At 47.6% G+C, this 20,832-nt stretch overlaps 1 protein-coding gene across 7 annotated transcripts in view; it reads left to right on the top strand.

Annotated features, from left to right (window-relative positions):
* Positions 1-10,154, top strand: part of LOC100864131 (uncharacterized) — a 46,371-nt gene extending 36,217 nt beyond the window's left edge. For 3 of the 7 annotated variants that reach the window (XM_086908839.1, XM_086908833.1, XM_086908835.1), the window contains 4 exons: positions 1,118-1,243; positions 5,369-5,563; positions 7,691-7,984; positions 9,541-10,154. In XM_086908839.1, coding sequence (XP_086764965.1) covers positions 1,118-1,243; positions 5,369-5,563; positions 7,691-7,984; positions 9,541-9,884 — 959 coding nt within the window. In that variant the 3' untranslated portion in view covers positions 9,885-10,154. The remainder of the gene's footprint in view (positions 1-1,117; positions 1,244-5,368; positions 5,564-7,690; positions 7,985-9,540) is intronic. The other 4 variants (XM_086908838.1, XM_086908836.1, XM_086908837.1 and 1 more) reach the window with 4 other exon arrangements.
* Positions 10,155-20,832: the final 10,678 nt, after the last annotated feature.

The following is a 20,832-nucleotide window of genomic DNA, read 5'->3' as shown; positions in this document are numbered from 1 at the left end:
TCTCTTCATTCGCGCTAAATCTTAAAATCGCCCGGAAAGAAACCTACCCTATGTACGTTCGCGAATTCCACGAACTCTTTGCAAACCCAAATTTTTTTTTTTTAAATTAGGCTGAAATTAGGCTCAAATTGTTTTCGTCCATTTGAAGTTACAAACGATATCATCCTGATTTCAATATCCATTTATTTATACGATAGGCTGATACAGGTGTCGATATTACGCATGGAATGCAGAATCAAAATTTCGTAATTCTAAGGATTCCAAGTGTCTCGAGATTTAAGATCTCTGAGAAGAGATGGATCAATTTTGATTAATCCATCTAATCACGAAATTTAATGTTACATTTCTCTCTCTCTCTCTCTCTTTCGAAGAAGCGTCGATATTTGAAAGGAAGTTGGATGCGATAGCGCGATACGAGTCGTACAACGGTGATTCGGTTTCACAATCGTGTGTGTAGCGTTAGGAGGGGGTTGGAGAGAGAAAAAGCCACGCGATCCGCTGGTCGGGTGAGAAACGACGAGGGAGAGAGAGAGAGAGAGAGAGAGAGAGAAAGAAAGAGCGAAAGAGGGTGCACGTGGAATTGCGGTGAACCTCTGCGTGTGCAGCCACCGTGTTCCGCGTGGCACCGCTTTTTTTTTAACGCGACATCGTGTCCCCTCTTTAACGAACGTTTCATCGAAACGTCCCTCGCGTGATTTCCAAGACGCCTTCCCCTCCGTCCAATCCCCTCCTTCTCGCTTCTCAACGTTCGATCTAAACGAATTAAACTTTTTCCATTTCCAATTTTTTTCGAATGATCGTATCATTTGTCGAGAAAAGTTTCGAAGAAGGATCTCGTGGTCGCGCCCTCTGACAGGCTTTTTGACGTAAGCGACCATCCCTGCGGGTCGGTCGCGTTGGCTGGCCACCGTCACCGTCCACGACGCCCTCGATACATTACCGACGGTTAATTCGATTACCGCCAAGTTTCACAGGTCGGCCAGCCACGTTCCCCCTCGAAAACTTTCGTTTCAATCCGATCGAAGGAAAGAAAGAAAGAAAGAAAGAAAGAAAGAAAGAAAGAGAAGGAAAAAAGAGAGAGAGAGAGAGAGAAATATGAAAATAATTATTTTTCCAGGAAAGAGCTTCACGTTGACGATTACCGTGTCCACGACCCCGCCGCAAGTCGCCACGTACACCAAGGCCATTAAAGTAACCGTGGACGGGCCGCGAGAACCGCGATCCAAGACCAGTGAGTATCACTGTAAGCATTGCTGAAATTATTTATTATTTAAATTACATCTTAAACGTCTAATTATAATTTTATAAAAATTCCGTTGTAGCCGGGCACGATTTTCTTTCATACACAGACCTTTGAAGAATTAAAAAATACGAGAATCGTTCGTAAAGTGAACGTGTCTTTCTTTATTCCCTCGATTTATATCGAATACTCGGGAGAAAATTTCATGAGAATTTCTACTAAATAAATAACCGTCGCTCTTAGCCCAGAATCCAACATGTTCGAAGAACGAATCCTCCAATTTTTCCACCTTCGAAGATTCTTTCGCTTCAAAAGAAAAAAACCCGAACAACACGATTCAGAGGCAAAATTTCTCTTTCTGAACGATCCTCGTATCTCTCGATAACAACTTCCGGAATAACTCGCTTGTTCAAGGATTCGAAATGTTGGGAAAAAAAAGGGAGAGAAGGGAGGAGGAGCAAATCGGGGGAGGCGTCGTCGGCCGCAAGTCGGGGAATGGCCCCGGGGCGGGTTAAGTTTCGCGCAATTGCCATTATTTATAACCACGGCCGGCCGCCATAACATTGATAAAGGGTTGCGGTGTTTAGCCGCGGAGATATTGTGCGACGCCTCCCAAGTTTCCCGCCTCAGACACACACACACACGCGCGCGGAGAGAGAGGAGCACGCCACCTTCCAGACGCACAATTACCCTCGTAGCCGTCGGTTATCTCGCGGCGACGCGTGTCAACGGGTTCCTCGCGCAACGTCTCCGACCCGAACGAAGCCGGGTATTACGTCGGAGAATCGAAATTTACCGCTCTCCTCCCTCTCCCTCCCATCCTGTTTGTTAATCCACGCCCAGACGAGGGATCGGGCGAGCCATCGGGATTGAAATCGGGGGAGGAAAGTTATCGCGTTTTACGATACGAATACGGACGCTCTCCCCGTTTCTTTCGTCGATGGAAAGGATAGGCGTAAAACTTCAAAGTAACGCTAAATTAGGATTCATCTCCGGCGGTAGAAAAATACGCTTGGAGGCTCGAGTGAAAATGTGTGTAATGTGCTTATCGTAAGATTCGTTGGATCGATTTTATTTGGAGAAGTTTGGAAGCGGGGGGAAGGAAGCGGGCGGCGCGTTACATCTGGCGTTACCGAAGGAGAAATATTTTCGCTGGAATAAGGGAGGGGATCTTAGGGCAGGGGCGCGGCACGAGATAAAAGGATTACGCGTTGCGGGTGGCCGATCGGCGGCGTTTCTTTAAACGAGCAAGAAGCAACGCTTTGACACGCTCCCTAATTTTATTATCGTACGTATCCTGGACCGGAACCGACACCGTGAAACGAGTTCCGGAGACGCCGTAACTCCGCCTACTGTTTCTACTTTCGTTTCACGAATTAAATTCAATCGAGTGGCGGACGGCTAATTAATTGATCGCCGATTCCACCGCGGGATCTCCCCGCCGTGAATCCAATCGAATTTCTTTATTGGGAAAGGATCGACAACGTCTTCTTTTAGTGGACGATCAACGGTGAATTATTTTGGAGGAAGAGAGAGAGAGAATGAGAGAGATCGAAGATAGATACTTGCGATCGAATCGAATTCTTTTTTAACGTGTCACCACGTCAGTGAATAAAAATAAAAATGGAACGAAAGAAGAAACGAGCAAGCAAGAAATTATCAGATTCTTCAGGAGAAAGAATATATATAAAAATTTAATTCTCTACTCGACGATCATTGTTAGTATTGTTAGAAGAATCATAGAGATCCTAAGAGAAGAAAGAAGGATTCTCTCTTCGATTGTGAACAAACTCGTGAATCATTGGAGGAACTCTTGTTCTTCTTTCGAAGAATTCGAAGAAGCACGATCAAACGAAATTCTTTTCCATCGAGGAAATCGTGAACGGGTCCTCGTACCCGTGGAGGGGACCCACGTAGGAGATGAGATCCCTCCGCTCGAAACTTTGTTTATAAACAAAGCGTTTCGGGCCGTGAATCATTGGACCCTTCTTTCACTCACGGGTCAGCGATAAATCAGCCCTATGAATTCTATTCGAGTGAGGCGGGCGGGGTCCTAGGAGGCGGGGGTACGGGGACCGATGGCGGAACGAGCGCGCCTCGTTCGAACTGTGGAGGCGCCTCCGTTTCGAGGGTCGTAATTAATTAAACAAGCAATTCATTACACATTCTACCCTCGTCCCATAGCCAAAGGTGGCCGCCGCAGAAAGAGGATGCAGGGCTAAGGGAATTGATCGAGAGTGTGAGAGGGGCGGGGAGGGGAGGGGGGGGTCGGTGGCGCGAAGGATGCCTCCGGCGGAAGTTGGAAACCCCGAAATCCCCGAGTCGAGTCGCACGCACGCACGCATACACACATACACACACCTTTCCACCACGATCCACGCTTTTGTTAGAAAATAGCGATGCCCTCCTCCCCCTCCGGTTTCGTCTACGACGCGTCGAGAGGGTCGGATCGGGGGGAAGGGGGGGAGGGAGGGCAGAAGGAGGACCAGGGGAGGGGAGGTGTGCGGAAACGGGAACAACGAAATGAGGAGCTGTCGCGGGCAGCTGCTAACTCTCGAGAAATTCCCTGGCAGTCATCGGTCTGCACGCGCGAAAGGGTGTCCAATGAAATCGATAGCCGACGACGACGACGACAGTCTGAAGACGCGGTGTCCACTTGCGAGGCCCACCCACCCCCTTCCTCCCGAAAAATTGGTTGCGGCGCGACGAATTGCACGAGTCTCGTCCGCGTGTTCGATCGATCGATCTGTTGGATCTGTGTTCGATGTGTTCGAAAATATATGAAAACGAATTTTTTATTTTCGCCGCTCGATAGGCGTAATCGGGTTAAAAATTTTTTGGGAACGGAAGAACGAGTGAAAAGCAGGGAAAGGAATGGAGGAATTTCTTCTTCTGGTCTGATCGAGGTGACCGTGGAAATACACGCCCGTTTAACGATAGATCTCGTTAGCTTCTCTGTTCGTGGCGTCGCGGCCTCATTGTGTCCCCGTACGGGATCGAGCACCGTACCCTATTCAGCAAACCGGCGGGAATTTCGGGTTAGAATTAGGGCTTCGATTGGATTATCAGGACGACGGATTGGGGGGAGAAGGGAGTCTCTGCCTCTGTGCGCGTCTCTTCGCTCCCTTCCCTTCCCTTCGGTTCGGTCTCCAGTGTGCCTTCCCCCCTTCGGTTGGTGTTGGCGCGGTGTGTCGCTTCGTAGATTTCGACGGTTCACGTAGGAAAGCCGGGTCCACGTGTGTGGGCAGACCGCTGCTGGCCTAACCTAACCTAACCTAACCTAACCTGACCTGACCAGCAGCGGCAGTCTGGTCGGATAGGACCACGCACAGGCGGCCGCCTGTTGGGACGTCTTTAATTGGGTTGGCGACACCGTACCCGGGAAATAAAATGAATCGCTGCCTCGACGCGTCTCTTCTTCCTCCTCCTCCTCCTCCTCCTCCTCCTCCCCCGTTTCGGTTTCGGCCCTCGTTCGAAACTGCTGCTCGCGCAAGATGATCGGGGGACAGAGAGAGAGAGAGAGAGAGAGAGAGAAGAGGGAAAGGAAGAGAGGAGGCGGTCGCTCGCCCGGGGAAATAAAATCGGCCGCCGATGAATGCGAATCGAGGGACTTTGGGGCAAGGCGGAGTGGACAGGGCGGCAGAGGGGCAGGAGCGGGGAAAAACCTGCTAGAACTCTCCCGAGAGTTTCGAGGTGGTCGAGTTTCGGATAGAAATTTTTGGGTAGGAGGAACGGGTTGGACGCGGGATCCGAAGGAAATTCAAGCAAGGGGGCCTAGAATCGATGGATGGATAGTTGGCGGTAATTCGATTCGAAGGTAATTGGTCAATTATCCGGGGAGGGAGAGAAAGGGGAGAGAACGCTTTTTTTCCTTTTTTTTTTTTTTTTTTTTTTTTCGATTACTTCGTCCGCGGGAATAATCGAATCGAATTTCTTCTCGATGAAATGGAATAAAATTGCCTCGATCCGACTCCGAGCGTTTTATTTTCAGCGGCTGTCGATCGAGAAATTTCGATATTTCTTTCCCTCCCCTTTCCTTTTTCTTTCAAACGAAATCGAATGGAAAGGATAAGAAGGATTGACGCGGATTGTCGTAGGTCCAGTGGACAGGCGCACGGTTGATCGCAGTGTTGTCTCTTTTAGGGCAGCAGCAGCAGTTCCACGCGTTCGCGTTCGCCTCGCAGAGGGGCGGCCCGTTTTTCGCCTCGCCGCTGGTGGATCCTTTGCAACCGTTGCCGAATCCCCTTCAGCCGCTACCGAACCCGCTCCAGCCGCGGGATCCGCTCTCCTCCTTCAGGCACGCGATGCCGGCCAACTGTCAAAGTAAGTATAACCTAAGACCAAGCGTCGAGTTTGATCGACGCTTCCATCTTTCTTCTTCTTCTTCTTCTTCTTCTTCTTCTTCTTCTCTTTCTTTTCTTCGCTCTCTACAATAAGATGACCTATCCCCCCAACGAACGAACTCCTCGTTCGTACTTCGCCCGCGTACCAACCCCAAATTCCCTCATTTTCGAGGGAAATAAAATTTCATCGAAGATATCGCGAGGATTGAAGCTGGGAATATTTCCAAACAGACGCCGCTCCCCTCCTCCTGCTCTCGTCTCGAATGCAAGCAGAGAGAGAGAGAGAGAGAGAGAGAGAGAGAGAGAGAGAGGTTTTAGGCTCGCAAGAGCTAGCTTCTCGACTCTAGAGGCGGAAACCGCAAGCCTGTTCAAAGCTAGATTAAATATTATATTAAAGGGGTTGCCACGGGAGCGGCGGAGATGCCTGGTCGGGGATGGCTCGTCGTTTTGGCCTGGTAACTCTCTCTCCCCCCCCCTTCTCCTCCCTTCGCGTTTCCAACAGGAGAATTCGAGAATTTCCACGCGAAACATCGCCCTTCCATTCGTCCGTTTCTTCCTCTCCCGTATCGGTGGTTCCCGGGCTAGGATTCTCACGAATTTTCCAGAGGATAGCTTTTCGCTGTGTGACGCGATTTCTTTTTTTTTTTCCTTTTTTTTTCCCCCTCTCTCTCCTCCTCGTTTCCACCAAAGCAGCGAAGAGCGAGCGAAGAAGCGAGGATGGATAGACGAATGGATGGATGGATGGATGGATTTTCGCGGTTTATCCGCGAATTTATTATCTTGCCGCGGAAGAAATCCGCGCGGGAGAAATATTATCGGGCGAAGGTAGGGTGCGAGAGAGAGTCGTTTTTAATGAGTCGCCTTCGGATCCAAAAGCGATAAATTCCTCGATAAAGTATCCAAGCATGCCGGGTATTTCCTTTATTAATTTTTTTCCCGACATCGGACATCGATAATTCGCTTCGGCGTTTTCTCGATCCGCAGCCGCCGTTTGCCCCTTCAACACATCTTTTAATTTCGCGACGTCCAACTGTCCCCGATTAACGCTATCCTACAACGCCTACGCACACAAGTGCTTTTTAATTTTTTCGCGTCGTATATACGAGGAAATTTTACGAAGAAACCGCTCGTTCGAACGCGCTCCCCGAACAGGGGAGGAGGGGACGTCGATCGAAACATTCCCGCCCCCTCGACGATTCGTTCCCTCCCCGAGAATACAGAGACGATGATATCGAGGAAAATTGCCGGTAAATCGAAGCTTGGAAATTAATCCGTGGTGGCGTTAATCAAAGGTTCTCCTTACGTCGCGATATCCAAGTTTCCAACCACCCCTTGCTTGCTTGCCCCTGCTTGAAAATTGAACGAACGAACGACGTGAAAGCAGATGCTGGCTCCACACGCTATTTAGGGTTAGCCTCTCTCGTCAACGACGGCCCGGTCGACGGCGATGGTCCAGCTCTCTCTCTCTCTCTCTCTCTCTCTCGGTTATTTGAGTTGGCCGAAGGTACGCGGGGGATGACCAACCGACCCTTTGATCTCGAACGCGCCCTCCCTCCCTCCCTTCTCGTTCCCTGTCCGGCTGCGCCCCTCTCGCTTCCCACCTTCAACCCCCTCCTCTCACGGAACTCATTGGAAAATCTATCGGGGGACGCTGCCTGTATGCCGCAAAAATAAATCCAAAGAGGGTGCAAAAGAAGAGCGATCCCTCTATTCGCCTCGATCTTCTCGATCTCTCGCTTTCACCTCCCTCTCCGTATATATATATATATATTCCCTTCCTCCATCGTCCTCTCGATACTGGTCTTCGCGCTCATCACAACATCCGATCCGATTCCTCGCCTTTTCCTCCAAGCCTCACCAATCACGCAACCGCGATATCGTTCGTGTTCTCGCTTTCGCTTTCTTCGCCCGATCGTATTTGTGTTATTGCCTCTTGCTTCCGCATCCCTCCCCTTCTCCAATAAAAAATATATTCTTGGAAACGAAACCTCGAATGGTCGAACGATGTTTTCGAATCTCGAGAGAAAAGGATGTGTGTGTGTGTGTGTGGTGTGGAAACCAGAAGAATGTTTTCATGTCTGACACGACGAGGACGATCTGTTCTCAGACATGTCCCAGTTCGGTCTCACTGCGAGCAATTCATGGGGATACGGGAGCACGGCCGGGTACGCCGGCTACCTTCCCGGCCCTTTGTCGTCGTGCGCGGCACAAGCGTCGTTCCCACCCCCGCCACCGCCGCCCCCGCCACCGCCCCCGTCGTCCTCCTCGTTGGCGTCTTTCGCGGGCGCCGCGTCTATGAACACGCCGACGGCGCCCGATTCGACGGCGGGGTCCACCGTCGCTTCCGGCACCGGTGCAGGATCCACGGCGCAGCAGGATGCGTTCTCAGCTGTCTCGTCCCGTAAGTTTCATTCTCTGTCTTCTTTCATCTGTCGCGGCGATCCCTCCTCCTCCTCCCTCCTTACCTTTTCTTACATCGCCCTCGTACAATTCGTCCTTCTCCGCGTTTTGTCTCTCCGATTCGCGAATCTCCTTTTTTCGGTTTTCGTTCATAACTTTAACCCTTTCGCTACGAGTGACTTTTTCGCCATTCGAACGAGCCTAAAAATCGTTGCTTGTAACGATGTTTATTAAAATAAAAAGAATTGATGATAAAAAGAAGATATCGATACTATACTTCCAGAGAAAGATACTCGATGTGCAATAACTCCAATCGTCGTATCATACGACACGCACAGCGACTATGGTCGCTCGTAGTAGCGAAAGGGTTAAGTAAAAGGAACGAGTTCTTTTTTCGTTCGGTGAAATTGGTAAAAAGAAAGAAAAAAAATGAATTTTAAATTTCGCGTCCCTTGGAATCTTTCTATCTTCAATTCCTTTTTTTTTTTTATTTCTCTTTTATTTCTCTATCGCAGTTTCGATTGCACAGTTTTAGGTACAGTTTTATTTATTTATTTCACGCACGAATAATTCTCTGAAAGCGCGTAAACCGCCCGCTACGTTAAACTATTGTATTAATAGTTGATCGGCCGATGTTTACAATATGTGCCCCGGTACATTTGTAATCGATATCGCGGCGCTGCGTTACGCAATCAGGGACAATCGATGAAATTAGTTTCGCTATAGTTTCCTGCGGCTACTACTACTGCAGATTCCAAACTCACGGAAAAAATAATCTTGTCTTTTAAAAATTTCTTGTAAATTCTTTGCTCGTTCGTACGAGGGATAAGATAAAGATCGTACGAGTGAAAAAGTCTAATTCGATCTTTGAAAATACCCTTTGTTTGTCGATATCTCGAGATACCGGAAAAATGGTGGATGAATGGATTGATCGTCCCACATTTTTTTTCCCTCCTCGCGTACGACGCGATAGTAAATAGTGGAAAAAAAAAAAAGAAAAAAAGGGAAAAAGTGGCGCCGCGAGCGTGTCGGGATATTTAAAAAAAATTAATTACCCTTCCGTTGGAGCGAGGATGTCCCGGGAACCGGAAGTCGGATCGAGACCCTAAATGCGAATATTTTTGCCTCCATCGTAATTCGATCGGTTGAATTTCGTTTGTTAATTTTGAATATTGGTATATTGGGATGTTTGTTGGAAGGGGGAGGAGTAGTTTATCGTTGGAGATACGAGTTTAGCTTGAGAGGGGGAAATTAGTAATAGCTGTCGCGTTTCTCCCGTGTATCCACTGTTTATGTAATATTGTTGAATTACGTTTCATCGTCGAAACACAACGAATCGTAAATATTATACGTATCCCGCGAAACACTTTTCGCTACGTTGTTACTCTCGTTTACCATTACTTTGCTTCAGACGAACTACTCGTCGTCTCGTTTACTTTTCTTTCCTTCTCCTTCTCGATTCTTATCCCCCTGCCCACCCCCCTCGCGGAAGACCAAAGGATTAAAAAAAAAAAAAACGCATCGATTTCTCTTTTTTCTTTTTCCAAACGAAACCAGTGGTCCCAGACTCGACGACGACGGGCCAGTCCGACCCGCTCGACCCGTTGACCAGCCTGATGTCGGGCACACCGAGTCAGAGGTACCAGGACTACGTGTCACCCAGATCCCTGTCCACGGATTCGAGCACCACGGAGAGCCCCGTCCACGAGGAGCAAGGATTCGGGCAGAATTACGGCAACTACTTCCCGACGCCGGGCGTGCTGCCGAGCATCCTCTACTCCCAGCTGTACGGGAATCAGTTCCAGAATTCGGAGAGTGGCGAGCAGAGAGCGGTGGCGGACAGTTGCAGCGTGAGGCAGGAGGAAGTGAGACCGGACAACAACGTGTGGAGGCCTTATTAAGATCCGGGACAAGAGGGACTCGTTTGTTTCGGGAGAATTTTTCGCGGAGGAAAATCTCGATTGTGGACGATCGATAAAGACGTTACGGATCGCTTGGAGGAACTGTGATGATCGGAGAGACGTGGACGAACGCTCGAGACGTGTTGCCTCGAATAAAAAAAGGAAAAAAGAAAAAGAAAAAAGAAAAAGAAAAGAGAGAACTAGAGTTACTAGTGGGCATTAAAAACAGAACGAAAAAAAAAAAAAAAAAAAAGAAAAAAAAACGAAGAAGAAACGCGTGTGCGCGTTCGAAGAACTCGTCACGCGATCGGACGACGACGACGACGACGACGACGACGACGACGATGACGATGATTTTTTGTTTCCGTTTGTTCGTTCGTTTCTTTTTCTTTCTGCTGGTCGTGTCTCGAACGAAGGGCCTCCTCCTCCGAATCTCTGAAAAGGAGAACTCGATCGAAGGGCCGATTTGTAATTAACCGAGTGTGCCGAAGTGTGTGTGGGTGAACGAGTGAACGTTGGCTTGCTTGCTTGTTGACCCCTTCCCCTCCCCTCTCCCCCCCCCTTCCCCTCCTCCACGGTGATGGTGACGATGATGATGATGTATATAGAGAAACACTGTACATAGATAGAGCATTGTCGTTTCATCGGGTCATTCATCACTGTGTCGTCGTCGCGTGGACTGCGCGACGTGTGCGACGACTTGTGTCGAAGGATGGCTGGTCGAGCTTTCGTCGCTATCCCTGCGTGTCGATCTCGATTTGATCAACAACTCGAGCACGACGAGATGTAATAATATCGCGAATCTCTTTTCTTTTTTTTTTTTTTTTTCCGCGCCCCTCTCACTTAATTCTCGATTCTTTCCCCCCCCCCCTTCTTCAGCAGCGATCAAGATTCTTAGAGAAACGAATAAATTGACGGTACATGGCGAATCCTCCTCTCGAGAGGATGAGGATTTTTCAGAAGAATCTCGACCAGTCATCGAGCGCATCCGTAATATAGTAACGTCTACTTATTTTTTTTTTTCGATCACGTTTTTTTTTTTTTTTTTTCACGTAATAGCATAAAACGCGATTTTTGATCGATTTGAATGCGGGCTCGTGTGCAATATCGCCGATCGCGATTCTCGAGAGCGAGTTTGAGGAACGAAGTTTGAGAACGAGAATCGCGTGTCGGTCGAATACGAATAGTGTGAAATCGAATCGAACCGCTCGAAAAAAAAAGGAAGAAGGGAAAATCCTCTTCTTCGTTCGCGATTTCAGCTGAGAAAGAGAGGGAAAAAAAAGTTGGTCGCTTTTGCATCGAAATTCTGGAAGTGAAATGAAAAAAAAAAAAAAAGGAAAAAAAAAGAAAAAGAAAAAAAAAAGGAAAAAAATGGAGAAAACTCGCGCCAATCAATGTTCGAACGGATATTGCGTCGCGATATATCGATCGATCGATTGAAATCGTCGACGACGATTTATTCGTTTTTTTCTTGGAACCAACGACGTCTAACATTCTGCCCCTTCCACTCGAAAGAACTCGAATGATTTCAGATATACATATCTACCGACAACAACCTATTGTTATCGTAGTTTTTGACCGAGTCGAAATAAAAATGTATTTCAAAATATGACGTGCGTCATTTCCCCAACTCCTCCAAACTTTTTCATCTTTTTTTCCTTTTCTCGATATTTAAATTAAATTCCAATTGTTGAGCATTGCGAAAGAGAGCCGATCTTCCCTTTTTGTCCAAATTTTCTTCCAGATTCCAGCTCGCGAACTCGAAATACATACATATCAACATATATGCAAGAGACTAGGGAGCCGATTAAAAAAATTGTTGTCCAATTCCGACTCTCTCCATTGTCCATTATATCGTCCGAGAGAGGCGCGATTTAACCGGGCGGGGGGGGGGGGGGTAGTTATCCTCGACTCGATGGTTGTTCATTGACACGAGGTTGTACGGCAAAAAAGTACGTAAGCAAGATCCGTCGTCTCCCTGTAATGACGGCCGTCCCTCGATGCAAAGGGTTGCGCAGGTAACGATACGAATCTCTACAAAGCCTTCCCCAAAGCCGACAGTTGCAAAGGATCCTCGGCGGATGCTGTGCGTATACGTATGTATGTAAATTCGCAAAAGATTTAATTAAACGTAGTCGCCCGGGAGAAGATTCCCCCCTCCCCCTCTGGTTTTGCCTTCTCTTCCCTCCCTCATCGACTCGTCGACTATGCTAACGAGTACGCGTTTCGAATTTAATGCTTCGATTCCTTCGCTGATTCCCTCGATCGCCCATCCTCGATAATTAACTCGTTCGCGAATCGTCTCTGACCCGGACAAGAAGACGATATATTCCTTTTGCGTCCTTTTCCCTTAACCTTCCTTATATAATTTTACTTTTCTTTGTTCCTTCTTTCTTTTTCCTAGCGATAAGACGACACATATTCGCCAAACATATCCCCGCCTGTCTTGCGTCTACAACTCGGTGAACGAAAGTGCACTCGTCTCTTCTCGGCGGATGAAAAAAAGAGCGTGGATAAATGGGATCGGCGGGGGCGGGGGGAGCGATGTTTATCGAAGCGTTTCGCGAAGGTGAGCGTTGGTGAGAGCGGCGGTGGGAAAACGCTCGTCGACCCGACTCGTCGTTTATGCGCGGTGCCGGCATAATGGAGCGGAGCACGGATAATGGAGTATGAAGAATAGCGTGCGGTGGCCGTCGGTTATAGTCTGCGCTGCACCCTCCCCTCTCCAACTTTTCTCTCTCCGTCCCGCTCTTTCCGCCCTTCCATCAGCGGGAGGGGGAATAAAACCGTGCCGATTTATCGCGCTGCAGAGCCGTGCCGCATTACCGATTGCCGGTAAATTCAAACCGTGTCATCGCGAGGAGGAGGCCAATTTTTCTTGGACGAGCTCTGTCTTCTTGGAGATCGGCCGCGGTCTCGTAAATCTCGTCCACCACGCTCTCTCCTCCCCCGGCTTTTATTGTTTTCGCGATCGCGTTTCCCGCTCTCCCGATTCTCCCAAATGTGATTTTTGTTTTCTTTTCGTCGAGGGATACATGCAGGCTCGATTGTATATTACCGTGGCGGGGAGGAAAGGGAAAAAAGAGGGATATCCTTTGTGCTCCTTTCGAATCGAATCGAATCGAGCGTGTCGATCGTTTATTAATCCACGCTCTCTACCCGCTATTCCTTTCTCGGATTTATATTCCCATCCCGTGGATAATAATCGTAGGAGGAAAATTCTTTGGAAAAATTTGATAGAACTTTCGAACCCGATCGTTCAATCCAAATGGAATCGAGGAAACTGGTTAAGCATTGTTCTATTTTGCGTAATCTTAAACGATCTTATCGATTCGAATTAATTACGCAAAATCCTTACGAAAAATTTTTCCCGCAAGATTAGATTCGATAACTTTCGAAGAATCGTTTCTTTCCCGATTCTACTTCTGTTCCACTATACCTCTTTTGAAATTTTCCAAAATTTGATCACGCGATTGAATCGGACGAACTTTCGATCCATCGTAAAGGATCGTTGTTATCGTCTCTAATGAATCGTCTCGTCTTCTTTTCTCGCCTTCTCCTCGGGAAAATTTCGACCACCAGTTCGATACGACGGACAAGTTTCGAACGATGGTATTTATTTACGATGGAAAAACGGGAGCGAAAAATGCCCCAGAGCCCCACATACCAGTTGGATATCGAACACGTAGCCGCGGTGCACGTTGGAGAGCGAGTTGGTGCTCGAGCACGCATAGAGCGCACGTGGCGTTCACCGTAAACGTTCGTTCGGCTTGGCAAGCGGGAAACGAAAGGGTTGGAGGGAGGGGGAGGGCGGGTGGTGGTCGTTACACGCACCGGTCACTGCCACCCCCGTGGCTATCGCCAGCCGACCCTCCCCCATGCAAAATCACCCTTTGTCCCGGTCTCGATAGGAAATTACTTTTTGTCCGTCGATTACGGGGTGAATTTTCGGACAACGAGACCCGATCATTTCGAACGAGATACGGCTTTGGTCCGAGATATTCGCGGGAACGGAGGGGGGGAGGGGAGGGGAGGGGGGGCTTCGTTACCGCCACCGCTCGCCTCCCTTCCCTCCACCGCTTCCCTCCTCGCGTTGAATAAATCGTGGGGGCCAAGTAACGGTAACTCGATAATGGAACCGCTTTGAATTTTCTCCTCTTCCTTCCTTATATTCCTTTCGCAACGTCTCGTCTATTTTTCTATTCTTTTCCTTCTTTCTTTTTTTTTCTTTTCTTTCATTTTTTTCACCGAGAGTTTATATCGTAATATTTTTTTCTTTTCTTTTTCTTTTTCTTCAATTCAATTTCACAATTTATCGAAAGAAAGGACGTTTTTTTCGTTTTTTTCGTTTTTTTAGTCCATCCATGGTCTTCGATTCGGTTTTGTAGCGGGACGAGAGCGAATACGTTCACAATATTTTATTATTCGTCATTCGGATTGTTGGAAGGAACGAGTATTGAAACTGTGTAATCGATATCTTTTAGCTACCGAGCTACCGAGGTTCTATTTTTCTACTTTTATTTCCTAATTTTTTTTTTAATATCGAAACACTCGGAAGCGGTTGGTTCGAAAAGTTGTTATTTTGACAGTGAACCAGCGCCGAGCGGTTAAACAAAGACCAAAAATGGTAATCTCCGTGAAGTCGCGCGATGTCGAGGGGTTGGAAGAAGGATGGGGGTACGAGGCGGCTGACGGATCGCGGATCGGGCAGAAATAAGTAAGACTTGACGAAGTGCGCCCGCGGGGCTGCAACCCTTGATTACCGAGATCTTCATCTACATGCTAAACATCGTTCCTCGGCGCTGTCTTGAATACTCTTGTACTTACGTATGTATCTAGATTCAGAGAGACTGGCTGCGCCCACCACCACCCTCTGTCTTCCTCCGCCGAGTTCTCTCCACCTCCCCTCCCTCTCGCCGCCCACGGAACACATTCACGTACCATCTATATGATGTTTGCTTAGATTAAATTAACCGACCGTGAACCCATCCTTTGTTCTTCCCGCTGTTGGCCCACCCCCTCCCCCCTCTGCCAGTTGCCTGCGAGAAAGGGTGAACCGAGGAAAAGAAAGAAAAAAAGAGAAAGAAAGAAAGAAAGAAAGAAAGAAAAAAAAGGAGCCGCTCCCGAGGGGAAAATAGTCGCCGCCGCCGTGTTTTAAATTTTCGTCGTCGTAATTTCGAATTTCGTATCGAAAAATATTTGTGAGAAAGGGATGGTTGGTTGGATCGATATTTTATTCTTTCTCGTGGATATGGATAAGTTTTTTTTTTTTTTTTTTTTACAGCTCGAGAGGAGGCGAGGAAAGAGTTTTCTTTTCGTCCAAGGCGCCATCCTTCTTAGTGGCGAAAGTGTGTACTACGGAGGTTTCTTAAAAGGAGGCGCCACTTCTTTAAGAAAGTCGTCTTATTCTTTTCCTTTCTTACCGACTCGAGTCTTCGAATTCTTTCGAGTTTCTTTCGGTAAATTCTCGGAGGCGAGATGGAACGATAAAATTTTCATTTCTCTTTTTTCTCTCGAATATAATATTTTTTTTTTTTTTTTTTTTTTATCGAATCTGGGTTTCTCTCTTCTTCTCCTTTCGTCTGTTCTTTTTCTCTCTCGATTTGACGTCAATTGGGAAAAAGAGGAAGAAGAAGAAAAAATAAGAAAGTTTGCTGTTTCGGCGCACGTTTAATTATTTCTTTTTTCAAATCGATATAAGATTCTTCTCTACCGTTCTCTACGATAAGAATTATGGAATAAGAATAATAATTGAGTTATTTGCTAATTGTAAAAAAAAAATTTTGCTTTTAGGCTGTTTTTGCGTAGTTGGACGCCGTTCTTTACCGACTCCCTCGCAAGCTACCTTACCACGAGGGTGGAGACTACTTTCTTAAGGATGGCGAGAAGAAAGAGGGTGAGTCTTCTTAAATGTCTTTGCCATCTTACTCGCTTGAGGGCGACACTGGTATTACGTTTCGAAAAAGAAGCAAAAATATTTCTTCTCTATATTTGGTAATTTGAAAAATTTTTTCATTAAAAAAAAAAAAAAAAAAAAAAAAAAAAAAAAAAAAAAGAAGAAGAGATAGAAAAAAAAACAGGGAAATTGTTCGTCGCCTGTATATAATTTTCCAAATCGAATTTTCGATATTTATCAGAACTTCGAGCTTTACTCGTTTCGGACTAATTGGTTGAAAAAAAAAAAAAAAAAAAAAAAAATCAACTTCTTGAAAGAACGAAAAGAAAAAAATTGTGACAAAATATTCGAAGATAATCGTAACCCGCGTAGAGATCGCGTACGAAGGAATCGCACGGAGAAAGAAAGAATCTCGTTATCAGGAAATATAAGAGCAGCTTTTTCCCCTTTTGATATTTGCATCTGAAACGAGCAGGTAAAATACACGAGATTTCGCAAAGGGGCAGACACTCGACAATTCCCCTCCCTCCGACCTTCTTCTGAAAGTGCTCCCAATTATTTTCCTCCCGTCGGTCCTGATTTCTTCGCCCTCTCCTCGAATTGATGTTCAATTTTTTATCTCCCTATTGCCTATGCAAACACGCCAACCATCTCCACTCCACTGCAAACCCGCTCCTTCCTCCGCGAGAAAATTAATTTCCCTCCTCGTCGCCTCTCGTCGATCGTCTCGTTAGCTTCAGCTTGGCTCCGCCAAAATTCATCCCCTCCCCTCTATAAATCCTCGTCAATCGCATAAACAAAACGATCCTCGCCCTCCATCTTAATCGATCATCAAAACCGAAACTTTGAAATTCTTATATTTTTCCCTCGAAACGTCAACCTCACGTCCAAGTCATCCTCGGTTAACCCTTTCCATACATTAACCCGTAACAAATCCTATTAATACCTCGAGCCACCGAACGGGATCTCCACCACCGCGTCGAGGTGGAAAAAGAGAAAGAAAGGGAGGAGAGAGAGAGAGAGGAGAAGAGATGGAGAAAAAGGGAAAAACGGTGGAATATATTCCGCCGTGTGTTCCGCCATGGTGGCCGAGTGAAAGTTGGCTAGAAGAAGAACACGGGTCGGAGAGGGCCGATGGGCGAAATACGATGGTTGGAACGGACCTAAAACAGTACAGAGAGAGATCTCGGCGAGTATCTTGGCCGGGTCTCGCCGGTAGCTAGGCAACCCACCCCGCTACTTGATCCGCCGCCTGCTTCTCCTCACTTTCACCCACCCCTCTTTCCGCCTCTCCTCTCCTCTCCTCTCGTCTCCAGCTCGCTCTCACTCTCTCTCTCTCTCTCTCTCTCTCTCTCTCTCTCTCTCTCTCTCTCTCTCTCTCTCTCTCTCGTCGAGCGTCGACGAGCACAGCGACCCTCTTTCAAAATCACTCCTCCCACGGCTCCTTGGAAGCCCTCATCCCTCCGTTCGCCAGCCCATCCGCCGCCACCCCTTTCGGCTGTTCTCTCACCGCGGGTGCGCGGGATCCCCCAGCCGCTGCCGCAACGGCCACGCTGGGGTACCTCAGAACCCCAGCCTCCTCCACCTCCTCCCTCTCTCTCCCTCTCTTTCGCTCACCTCTCTCTTCCTCTCCCCAAGGTGCCAAGACTCATGAGAACTCACCCAGAAAAATTCTAGTCGATCCGAGACCCGACGACGACGACGACGACGACGACGCCTGCTTTCCCTCCTCCCTTTCCTTTTCCTTTCCTTTCCTTTCCACGATTCCTCCACGATTTCACTCGGCGTGGCACGGCGCGAGTTTTATACAATTGCCGAGAGATGATAATTTCAGGTGTGCGAGGATATTTGGAACGTTTATTACTCATCGAGAGAGAAATTTTTATTTCCTCGAATATGTCCACGAATAAAAACTTCGGTTCTCAAAGATTCTCCCGGTACCAGTCGAAACCTTCCTTCGGCCACGACGGAAAAGACATCGGCCAAATCGAAACGAATCCGTATCCGCTCGTCGTTGGAAAATGCATCGGTCCACGACCGATTCTCCCGCAAACGAAAACTCTCGCTTCTCGGCGAGAGAGATGCCGGGGACGATCCCCGTCGGGATGGTGGTGGTTCGCCAAGGTGGCGACGAGTTGGAAAATCTTGACATCGTTCAGAGGGCACCATTTTGTTTTGCGGTCGGAATGCGCGGCACGCGCGCGAACGAGGCGGTTCTGCGCATCGTCTTGCGGTTGGTTTGCGGTCCTGGGGGTGGCTAGGCCCGATCATTGGCCGCGGGGGTGCCGGGGCTGGTTTTTGGGGGTGTGGTGGCACCTTGCGGTTTGAGGGCTGATCTGCCATCACCGGAGGGCGGCCCTCTTATCGACCTTCCATTGGCTCCCCTCGACCGCGAGATCCTCGGCCAAGAAGTCGACCGAGATGTCATCGCTCCTCGCTTCTCGCCCCCCCCCCCCACCTCCTTCAATCTCTCGTTCGAACCATGCATGTCGTTTCCAAGTTAATCGGATTCGCGATACGAAGCGAGAAAGGAAGGAACGGAGAACGGAGTGAGTTTGGAGCCACGACATGGGATGAAGCAGCGACATGAGGAAAGGTAAAAAGGTTAAAATAAAAATTTAGGAATGTATTTTATTACGAGGGCTGATTCTTTGAAAGAAGAAGAAGAAGAAGAAGAAGAAGAAGAAGAAAGGAGAAAGAAGGGATTTGAATTTGCAAGAGGACGAAACGAGGAGGGAGAGATTCGTCGAGAAGATGGAAAACTTGGGAGGGGGATGGAAGTAGGAGAATGGGAATGAGTCAGATAGGATGAAAAAAAAAAAAAAAAAAAGAAAAGAAAAAGGATCGGAATGGGAACGAATGCATAAATATCGAAGCTTTTTAACCTCGGTGGTCGTGCTATATTAGTCGGCTGGGAACGAGAGCAACCCTCGCCGAGGGGGGAAACTACCCCCGACGTTTAATTACGCGTCCCTCCGTAAACCAGGCGAAGGTTCCCTTTCATTAAGGCAATAATTTTAATAATTTTTATCTTTCCGTATAATCTGCCTAATTAAAATTACGCTTTGATCGCGCCGCGCCTGGCTACCCTTCTTCTCGCCGCATCTCCAAGGTATTTCGAGACGTGGTTCAATTTATGCACGCGACTATCCCCCACCTCTTCCCCCGATTCTCTAACGCCCACGTGTCGTCGTCTCGATATAATAGGGTTTTAAATTTGTCAAATTCGCCAATAACGATAAACTAGCAAGCCAGCATGCTAGTGGTACAGCATACAGTGGAGTAGTTTCGAAAATTTCACGATTTTTATTTGATTCGATCTTAACGGCTTTTCTTTATCGCTAATTTATCGCGTCGATTAGAAAATTAGAAGAATTTTAAATTAATACAAATCTAAATTTCTCTTCTTACAATTTCTCGTCGCTCGATCCGAATTAATATCCATTATAATATCTTTTCAACAACGTCGTTGGCGAGAAAAGATTTTTCTCAAATCTCAAACTGTATCAGTCTGGCTCGTTGTTATTCAACTTTTTCGTTCGACGTTGAAAGCGAAATTTTTCCAACTCTTTCAAAGATTATTTCGAAGACCATTTCCTTCGATCGATCATCGTCGTTGGCCAAAAAAAAAAAAAAAAAAGATTGTTCTCAAACCTCAAACTATATCAGTCTGGCTTATATTCAACTTTTTCGTTCGACGTTAAAAATTTTCCCAACTATTTCAGAGACTATTTCGAATCGTCTCTTTTTCACCTTGTATTTCCGTCCACTCTTTTAATACTCGATTAACACGTTAAGATTTATCATCATCCGAAAAGATGGAGGCGAGGAGAGGAAGACGTTCTCCCTGTTGGAAAACGGGGCCGTCACTCCCGTAAAATAGAATTCGCCGTTTGAAAGTCCGCGGAACCGGAGCGAAAAGAGCAATCGCATCAGCCGGGAGAGGGTGGATGTCTTCTTTGGGAACGTTCGAGTTTCCACGTTATCGGCGCATTCGTCTAACGCTTCTCATTTTACCCAACACTTTTCAAAACTTGCCCATCCTCCTTTTCCTCTCTCTCTCTCTCTCTCTCTCTCTGTCCGCCTCGTCCGTTGGCCCCGTCTCGACCCGTTTTCTCCTCGTTGCGCACCCGTTCCTCGCCTCTCTTTTCGCAGCCCCGGTGTGCAAAGAGATCCAAAGGGCCGGGGGTTGTTTCGAGTTGGCCGAGAGCAGAAGAAGAGATAGCGGAGGAAGAAAACGCGGAGCGAGAGAGGGAAGGGGGAGTCGTATTCAAATGTTGATGAAATTGACCAGACACGCTTTGATCCGCCCTCTTCGAATATGAAGCCGAAAGATTGAAGTGAACATCTGAGGAGAAGCGAGAATTATATCTCGGTGTGCACGTCGCCTCGAGAACGAGCAATCCTGATTGTGTTCCAAATTTCCTCCTCCTCCTCCTCCTCCTTCTTGCTTTAATGGACGCGATGACTTTCCGCGAAACTACTTCCCCTCCCCCCGAAGTAGAAGGAAATCGGCTCCTCGGTGTCCTTTCGACTGCTTGGCCAATTTCGTGCAGCCAGGCGAAATTTATATTTATTCGTCCTTTTTTTTTTTTGTTTTAGAACTCAATCGAAGAAGAGAAGAAACAAGAGAAACAATCGCAGCTAATAAGAAATAAATTCCATCGTCGTGTCGAGGGGGGAATCGAATCGTTCGACTGAAGGAAAGGAAGAGGCAACGACGAACCGCATTCTTGAAAATCGCTCGCGACGGGGTGAGAAGGAAAGGGTGTTCTTTGCGCGGCGAAGAAGTGAGATCAAAAGCGGGGAGGGATCAATTTTTAAGAAAGAAGAAGATGTCGACCGGATGTTCTTCTCCGAGTCGGTGGGGGAGAGAGTCGGTCGAGTGCGAGTCTCCCTCCCCTCCCCGCCCCTCCTCACCGTCGGTCGGTACACGTTCTCCGCCGAGTCCATTCTCGAGCGACCGAGGGTGGTTTTGATTTATGGAAACCGGCCGGCAGATTTACGAATATCAAATTCGCGTTTAAGAGGGTGCCGATGCCGATGCGAGGC

Source organism: Apis florea, unplaced genomic scaffold (genome assembly GCF_048593485.1).
Source record: "Apis florea isolate Af1SG1 unplaced genomic scaffold, ASM4859348v1 contig_3081_pilon, whole genome shotgun sequence".
In the NCBI taxonomy this organism is placed as follows: domain Eukaryota; kingdom Metazoa; phylum Arthropoda; class Insecta; order Hymenoptera; family Apidae; genus Apis; species Apis florea.
Note: the sequence above shows the minus strand (reverse complement) of the source record. Positions and strands in the feature narration are given on the sequence as shown.